General features: G+C 28.7%; 1 protein-coding gene across 1 annotated transcript; it reads left to right on the top strand.

Moving 5' to 3' along the window:
- LOC104717021 (glutamate receptor 2.4-like) lies at positions 7,613-10,172 on the top strand. The gene is made up of 5 exons (XM_010434525.2): positions 7,613-7,786; positions 7,863-8,564; positions 8,656-8,971; positions 9,054-9,460; positions 9,535-10,172. Exons 1-5 carry the CDS (start codon positions 7,613-7,615, stop codon positions 9,901-9,903), a joined length of 1,968 nt encoding a protein of 655 aa, XP_010432827.2. The 3' UTR covers positions 9,904-10,172.

The raw sequence follows: 10,175 nt of genomic DNA, 5'->3' as shown, positions 1-10,175 counted from the left end.
GTATGTTTATTGATTAGCTAGATAAGGACCCGTCCGATGTGTGAGTTTAAAATTATGTAAATTAAATTAAATTTAATAAAAATATATTAAAATGTATTTTATATTATTTATAAGTTTTACTTTTGCTATAATATACTGATTTATATCAATTTACAAAAAAATTATGTATGTTACCATTACCATTAAAAATGTATTTTTTACACATAAATATATTGTATGTTATAAATATATTTTTTACCACCACCTAGAAAATGTCTGTAAAAACACATTAAGCCAACTATTATATGTCTTTTTACTTTCACTTTTGCAGAGTATTTTTAGTTATTAAAATTATTGGCTCAAAAATATTTAAAAAAATACATATATTACATAGACTACTAATCAATAATGTATCATCACAATAGTGTAAGACCAACCATGGAGAGAACCTCGGCTCCGCCCTCCTCTCTTATGGAGAGAATCTTGCGTCCAACCTCCTCTACCATGGAGAGAACTTTGGCCCCACATTCCTCCCTTGGGGAATAATCTTGCGTCCAACCTCCTCCACCTTCCTCCTTGGGGAGATAACCTTGCATCCAACCTCCTCCACCATAGAGAGAACCTCGGCTCTGCCTTCCTCATGTGTGGAGACAACATGTTCACGTCTTTTATCTATCTCAAAGTGGCTTGTTCCGACAAACAATGAAACTAAATACCATTTTCTAACGTCACAAAATCTTTTGATATAACTAATATTAATTTTTTCATTGTATTTGTAGAAGTATCTTTGACATACCATGATGTAGTATTTGTCTCTAAAACGCCCCGACTGCCACCTTTCTTCATGAGCCCCATGTCCACTCCCAGTTCATGGGCCACCTTCCTCAGTGCGCCCCTCGTCGACTCCTGGCCCACCCATATCCGGCGGCCGGTTTTTTACGTCAGGGAGGTTTTAAATACTTGTTTACCGACCCTACAAATCACCATATGATCTTTCCCTGTGTTTAGTCCTCACTCGCACAGTTGCGACAATCACTTCCCGAAAGGTTACCCCTCCTAAAACTACTCCAACTCAATCACAATTAACTATGGAGTTCTCTCAAAAACTTTGATCGAAAAGATAAGTGCACTTTGGTGACATAGGTTGTCAAATCATTTTTTTTAAACCTATCCGCAAACCATGGTGTCACAGTCTCCGAACTCCTATGGATCTATCAACAATAATTTATGTTTTTCCAATCTATCTATCTATGTTTGTTGTAAGCTTGTGTTTGATTAGCCTATTTTATCTAACCATTAGGTTGATGAGCTTCTACTCCTCCATTTTATGATTGAATGAATGGTAAAAATTATGTTTGCACAAAAAAGAGTCTATGACCACCTAATCAAGGTTGAGAAATTAGAAAAAAAAAAGATACTTGACATAAATAAAGAAATAATAGAAAATTATAAGCACGATAAAATATAAATCCCAAATAATTCAAAGGTGAAAACATAACTTAAATAAAACTATCTAAAATATTACATTAAATTTTAAAATACAGTATTAGAATAGGAAGACGCATATATTTTTGTTAAAAATTTAGCTTTCCATTAAAAAAGTTTTACCAATAGAATAAAGTTGAAAGCAATGTTTTTGAAAAAAATATTTTGTTAGATGAAAAATATGAGACGATCTATGTTTATATAGAAGTGAATATTTACAAAATTTAGAATTAATAATTAACTGTATATTTTCTTTAATCTCATTTCTATTTTTTTGTAGAATTAATAACTTAAAATTAAAAATAAGTAAATAATATATATATATATACCAGATAAGGCCCGCGTAATAACGCGGGTACAAATTTTAAAAAATTATTGAGAATAATTAAGTAGTAGTAGACATGTTTTTAGATTTTATCTTGTAATATTTTAATATTGAATATGAACTTCTTATATTTCATTTTAATACTCTCTCAGTTCTATTATATAAGAGTTTGAAGGCTTTTTGCATTATTTTATAATGTTTTCTCAAATTTCTATGTACAATTTTTATTAATATAAAAATTTATGACTATTTGAAGTATGCAATATATTTTTCGGGAAAACGATATATTTTCCCACAAAAAGTATCACATCAAGCTAGATAAAGCTCAATCTTTGATCAAGAGAAGAAAATCATTATGCTCTTTTTTTTCTTTTAATTTGTTTTAATTAATTTAATTCGGTTTAAATTAGGTTATATTTGTTTTATTATTTTATTTATTTGGTTCCGTAAATAGTGAACCGAGCAAAACCGATGTTTGTGGGTAATTAGGTGAAAACTATTTTTCAAAGGAGATATAGATCTTGAACTATGGAGTCTGAGAGATATAGATTGAGAAATATTTTCTCGGAGATATATAGCACGTGGTAATAGATTGAGCTCTATCTGGCTTGATATAATATTCTCTTGGAGAAATATATTGTTTTCCGTATATTTTCTTATTGGTTGAAGTTTTATACATGACATAATATTTATTGTTTATTAATGTTTGTGTTTTTATCCAAAAACTCTTATAGGACATGGAATACCATTTAAATATCTATAACATCGTAATAAACCATATTTTAAGTTTAATTATACATTTCATCTTAATGCATAGAACTAAATATTTTATATCAAACACAACTAATAAATCAAATCAAGTCTATATTTTAGTAAGAATTGAAAATACAAATAAAAATTAACAAAATATAATTCGCAATAAAACTGAATCAACATATTTAAGATATATTTGTTATGTTTTTATCTCACAAGTACTAATTTTAACTCATTTCATAATCAATCATATATATAAAAGTAAGGGTACAATTAGCATTTAAGTTTTTTAAAATTAATAATTATTTTAAATTAAATAAAAATCTAATAATGTACATTAATCTATACTTTAAATCCTCATTTTACTACTAAATTGTAACTGAAATTACATAAATTGAATTGACTATTTTATTTGACCATTCATTTCATTCTAACACACCATAAATTATAATTGTAACTCCTCTAATTAAATTATATTAGAAATGTAACTTTCAACCCTTGGAATCCCATAAATAATCATTCTCACATCATCATCCACCATATCTAGAATCCTAAATATTTCTTTTGTTTTGTTTATGATCTTGCATGGGTTCAAAACTCATAGTAAGAATGTGATTATATAATTTGTAAAATTTTATTTTTTTTTGTTTTTATGTATTTCTTCCTTCCTTTTTTGTATTCTTATTAATTTTAATTTTCAATTATTTATGTAACATAAATTATTTTAGAAATGTAACTTTCATCCCTTGAAATCTTATAAATAATCATTCTCACATCATCATCCACCATATCTCATATTCTAAATATTATTTGTTTTGTTTTATGTTTTTGCATGGGTTCAAAACTCATGGTAAGAGTGTGATTATATTTTTTTTAGATTTCTCTTATATTTCGTTCAAATTTATTTCTTAGTTTTTAGGTATTTCTTCCTTCTTTATTTGTCTTCTTATATTTTTAATTTTCAATTACATATGTATTATAAATTGTTGGTGGCTGTAAAAAACAAGTATTCACTCTCTCCTTGGTCCATTTAGCATTTAATTTCTAAAAAATAATATTTATTTTTAATTAAGTAAAAATATAATTATGTACATTAATCTATACTTTAAATTCACACACTACTAAATTGTACATAAATATTAATTGACTATTTTTCCATTCATTTTCATTCAAACACACTATAAATTATAACTATAACTCCTCTAATTAAATTATTTTAGAAATGTAACTTTCATTCCTTGAAATCTTATAAATAACCATTCTCACATCATCATTCACCATATCTCAAATTCTAAATATTTTTTTTGTTTTGTTTATGTTTTTGCATGGGTTCAAAACTCATAGTAAAAATGTTGATTATATAATTTGTACGATTTTATTTCTTTGTTTTTATGTATTTCTTTCTTCCTTCTTTGTATTCTTAATATATTTAATTTTCAATTACATATGTATAATAAATTATTTTAGAAATGTAACTTCCATCCCTTGAAATCTTATAAAGAACCATTCTCACATCATCATCCACCATATCTCATATTCTAAATATTATTTGTTTTGTTTATGTTCTTGCATGGTTCAAAAATTTTTTAGATTTCTCATATATTTTGTTCAAATTTATTTCTTTGTTTTTAGATATTTTTCCTTCTTTATTTGTCTTCTTATATTTTTAATTTTCAATTACATATGTATTATTATAAATTTTTGGTGGCTGTAAAAAAACAATATTCACTCTCTCCTTGGTCCATTTAGCGTTTAATTTCTAAAAAATAATATTTATTTTTAATTAAGTAAAAATATAATAATGTACATTAATCTATACTTTAAATTCACACTTTACTACTAAATTATAACTGAAATTACATAAATATGAATTGACTATTTTTCCATTCATTTTCATTCAAACACACTATAAATTATAACTGTAACTCTCCTCTAATTAAATTATTTTAGAAATGTAACTTTCATCCTTTGAAATCTTATAAATAACCATTCTCACATCATCATCAATTATATCTCAAATTCTAAATATTTTCTTTGTTTTGTTTATGTTCTTGCATGGGTTCAAAACTCATGGTAAGAGTGTGATTATATATTTTGTTAGATTTATCTTATATTTTGTTCATTTTTTATGTATTTCTTCCTTCCTTCTCTGTCTTGTTATTATTTAATTTTCAATTACATATGTGTAATATATTATTTTAGAAATGTAACTTTCATCCTTTGAAATCTTATAAATAACCATTCTCACATCATCATCAATTATATCTCAAATTCTAAATATATATTTTTTTATGTTCTTGCTTGGGTTCAAAACTCATGGTAAAGTGTGATTATATATTTTATTAGATTTATCTTATTTTGTTCAAAATTTATTTCTTTGCTTTTATATATTTTTTCCTTCCTTCTTTGTCTTCTTATTATTTTTAATTTTCAATTACATATGTATAATAAATTATTTTAGAAATGTAACTTCCATCCCTTGAAATCCTATTAATAATCATTCTCACATCATAATCCACCATATCTCAAATTCTAAATTTTTTTTTGTTTTGTTTATGTTCTTGCATGGAATCATAACTCATGATAAGAGTGTGATTATATATTTTGTTAGATTTATCTTATTTTGTTTAAATGTTTTTTTTATGTATTTCTTCCTTCCTTCTTTGTCTTCTGATTATTTTTAATTTTTAATTACATATGTATAATAAAATTTTGGTGGCTGTAAAAAACTATTATAGATGCAGATTCAATAATACTAAATTTTGATCAAATCCCAATGAGGGAATGAAGCTAAAAAAATCATCTTCATTCATGTATATTTATTTTATTTTTGAAAGTATGCAATGTTTTAACAAAATAAACTATTATAATCGAATTATTAAATAAAAATTTTAACTATCTCTTACCTCCAAAAAATTTGTAATCATTATATTTAGTTCTTGTGATCCAAAATATAATTGTATAAAGATCATTAAAATGTTTATTTAATTCAAAAAAATTTAATTTAATGATATTATATATAAAAACAATTTGATATTCCATTTCCAAAATTTTACTATAAACAATAAATCGTTAGAATTTTACCTAGCAATAAGGTGAATATAAAAAATATTAAAATATAAATTAATCTTTGGGATGTTTTGACTGCATTTCATATGATTTTATAGAAAATATATTTAATTGATACTTAAAAAATAATTTTGGAATTTAATTATTAAATGTTTTAGGTAAATTTTGAATATCATAGTAAATTTATATTTTTATCATTAACAATAGTTTTTAAATAAGTGATATATTTTGATATTGTATGATTTGAATTAATAAAGTGTATTATTGACATTTTTTAAAAAATTATTAAAACATCTTCTCACAAAATTCTAATATTTTTATGATTATTACATAAACTAAAATGAATTAACATAACTAATACAACAACCTGCGCATATGCGTGGGACAGTACATAGTTATAAATAAGTGAAAGTTATAAAATAAAAACATAGATAAAGATGTATAGACATTACCATCAAATTAGTGAAGATTCATTCATATAAATTATAATATATTTCGTATTATCTTATGTTTTAACATATGCAGTACAAAAATACATGTGTTCAAATTATAAAATCAAACATAAAAAATATGAATAATATTCTTGAATCAATTTTTTAAAAATGGTACATATTAATATTTGAAATTTTTTTAATCTAAAATAAATTTCATCGTTAGACATTCAGTTTAGTAATCACATTTAACTATCTATTTCATCGTAAAACTATAATTCACTTCTTCATGTATTAGAGTTAAAATTTTAATGTAGAAAAACTATTATGAGCATCATATGAGATAATATGTATATTGGTTAGTATTTTAAATTTAACAATAAACAATCAGTAAAAAAATCAGTTAACATCCACAAAAAATTTGGAAATTCAAAAATATCCAAAATATTATTCTACTATATGTCGTAATTTCATAAGTAATATATTCGTCAGTTTCATCAATTAATCAAAAATTCATTCCTATAAACTCAGTTTTTCTATTTTTCTTTCAGGTTTCTCATATTACTACATGCATTAAAATCTTTAAAATAAAACATGTAAAACTATACTAATACACATCATGTATTATTTTTTTTTTAAGTTCATTACTCTTTGAAGGTTTTGTGTGCTTACTTACAATAAAAAATTATATTACAACGATAAATACAATTTATATTCGACTAAAATTATGTTAAATAACTTATTGATTAATATACATGTTTAATTAATTTCATTTTTGTTAACACATGTCAAATTTTATTGAGAACACATGTATAATATAATTAGAAAGTATATTGATTTTGTTAGTTTTCCTTTTTGATTTAAAAAAATATTTTTTTTATATAATATAAACATGTAAAATTCTGTAAATAAAATTAGACACATGTCATGATCTAATCAATATATTTGACACGTGTCACTATCTTGTAAATGGGTAACTTTGACATTTTTTAATATATAAACATATAAAATTCTGTAAATAGAATTAGACATGTGTCGACATCTAATCAATATATTTAACACGTGTCACGATCTTGTTAATTAGTAATTTTGTCATCAAGGTTTATCTATCTCCTTATAATTATTTTAACAAAACTTTTAATTTTTCTAATTTTTTGATAATTATCTTTTTACATTATTAATATTGTTTAAAACAGAATATTTTGTTTTTTTTTTGTTGTAATCTCAAAATCTCATATTGATATAAACTTCACATATGTCAAAATATGGTTAATGGCTAACTTTCAAAACCCAACTTTATATAATAAAATTGTATTCTCGAGATTTCTTCACAAAACGAAAATTTAAATTTTTTAGAAAAATCATCCATATATTCATTCGGCAACTTGCACCAAAATATTTTTTCTTATCCATTTAATGATTAATCCTTATTTGTCTTTTTGCCCTTACCTTCTTTCGATCTACTTACGACGACTCATCTCAAGTGCAAGCCATAAGCGAGATCATAAAGGTGTCTGGTTGGAGAGAGGTTGTGCCTGTGTATGAGGACAATGCGTTTGGAGAAGGTATAATGCCAGGTCTTACCGATGCATTACAAGCGATAAACATCCGTATACCATATAGGACGGTGATATATCCCAATGCAACGGATGATGAAATCTCTGCGGACCTTCTCAAACTGATGACCAAACCAACCAGGGTGTTTGTGGTTCATATGAATCGGTTCCTCGCTTCAAGATTTTTTGTAAAAGCCAAGGAAACTGGTCTCATGAAACAAGGGTATGCATGGATCCTCACTAATGGGGTTATAGATCATCTAGTTTAGATCGAGGTTGGCAAAGGCACTTCCGGTTTCAGAGTTGAACATCTACGGATTGAGAGCTTACGATGCAACAACCGCATTGGCAATGGCTGTTGAAGATGCAGGAACAACTAACTTGACTTTCAGCAAAATGGATGGAAGAAACATATCTGACCTGGAAGCACTTAGTGTCTCAGAATATGGTCCAAAGCTTATACACTCGCTCTCCCGGATTCAGTTCAAAGGACTTGCTGGTGACTACCATTTCACTGATGGAGAACTGCATGTATCAGTGTTTGAGATTGTCAATGTCATCGACGGTGGAGGAATGGTGGTAGGATTCTGGACGCAGGAACAAGGACTGGTAAGAGATTTGAATCCAAGTTCGGGAACTACACGTACTTTCTCCAGTTGGAAGAATCATCTTAACCCGATCGTATGGCCTGGGATTACCTTAGCTGTTCCAAGGGGATGGGAGATCCCAACAAACGGAAAAAAGCTACAAATTGGTGTTCCCGTTGGTACTTTCCCTCAGTTTGTGAAAGTTACAAAAGATCCTACAACCCGTGAAACCATAGTAACAGGGTTTTGCATTGACTTCTTTGAGGCTGTAATTCAAGCAATGCCGTATGATGTCTCCCACAGATTCATTCCTTTTGGAGATGATGATGGCAAAACTAACGGAAACTTCAACGACTTGTTATACCAAGTCTATCTAGGGGTGAGCCTGAAACCATTCCTTATTCTTCACTTTTTTCCGATCATAACTCAAGCATTGCTCTGAAACAATACCTTTATTGTCTATGAGGCAGGTATATGATGCTGTGTTGGGCGATACGACAATATTGGCAAATAGATCTTCCTATGTTGATTTCACTTTGCCATACACAACATCAGGCGTGGGGATGGTCGTCCCTCTAAAAGACGAGGTGGAAAGAAGCAGTTTGATCTTCTTTAAGCCTTTGACATGGGGGCTTTGGGGGATGACCCTTGGTTCCTTTTTTGTTGTTGGTCTAGTTGTGTGGTTTCTAGAACATAGGGTGAACACAGACTTCAGTACTGGACCTGCCCAGTACCAGATCAGCACTATGTTCTGGTTTGCCTTCTCTATCATGGTTTTTGCACCCAGTATGTTCCCTCTCCCTCCTCTACTCAATGTAGGCGATGAGTCTGTTTCCATAAATTTATTCTCAAAAGTATGTTTTTACAGGAGAAAGAGTAATAAGCTCTACAGCAAGGGTTGTGGTTATCACCTGGTACTTCATTGTTCTTGTGCTGACGCAGAGTTACACCGCCAGTTTGTCATCGCTTCTCACATCACAACAGCTGAATCCAACTGAAACGAGCATCAAGAACTTGCTTGCAAAAGGAGGACCTGTGGGATATCAGAGGGATTCATTCGTCTTAGGAAAACTGAGAGAATCGGGTTTCCCTGAGTCTAGACTCGTGCCATTTACCTCTCCAGAGAAATGTGAAGAACTTCTGAACAATGGACCATCAAAGGGTGGTGTTTCTGCAGTCTTCATGGAAGTGCCTTACGTGAGAGTTTTTCTTGGACAATATTGTAAGAAATATAAAATGGTGGAGGTACCATTTGATGTTGACGGGTTTGGCTTTGTAAGTTCCATCACTTCTTTATGGCTTGGAAACCACCCTTGTAATGATGCTAATAACTATTTCCGATTTTGTAGGTCTTCCCAATCGGATCACCTCTAGTAGCCGATGTATCAAGGGCCATTTTGAAGGTGGCAGAGTCTAACAAAGCAACACAACTTGAAAATGCCTGGTTCAAGAACATAGACAAAACTTGTCCTGATCCAGTGACCAATCCTGACCCAAACCCAACAGTCTCCTTCCGCCAGCTCAGCCTCGATAGTTTCTGGATTTTATTTGTTTCTGCAGCCATTGTCTGCATCAGTGCCTTGTTGATATCTGTGATCTGTTTCTTGCATCAGAATCGGGTTATTTTGAATGATAGAGTAATATGCCGTCGAGAACGAATGAATAATCTGTGGGAAAAGTTCAAGGAAAGGCAGGAGAACCCTGCTCCCAGAAACTAAAAAATTTGTAAACTTTTTTCTTTATCTTCATGTTTGACTCTGTATCATCAACGCTCACTGATTCTAGTGCCAATTCTTTAAACACATACATTCAAATAGCTCCTAACCTTTTCCAAGTGCCAACCACCATATTCCAATGTGGCTTCAACATGTGTATCTTTTCCCGGTTGTTGTAGTAGCAAATTAATGGAACTCAGAAGTTTGAATCCATAGATTTCCATGAAAATGTTCCCTGAGGAACAATGACCTTTGACCAGAAGCTAAAACTCTTT

This window comes from Camelina sativa, chromosome 10 (genome assembly GCF_000633955.1).
Source record: "Camelina sativa cultivar DH55 chromosome 10, Cs, whole genome shotgun sequence".
NCBI lineage: Eukaryota > Viridiplantae > Streptophyta > Magnoliopsida > Brassicales > Brassicaceae > Camelina > Camelina sativa.
The sequence above is the reverse complement of the archived record's forward strand: the minus strand, read 5'-3'. Positions and strand labels throughout refer to the sequence as shown.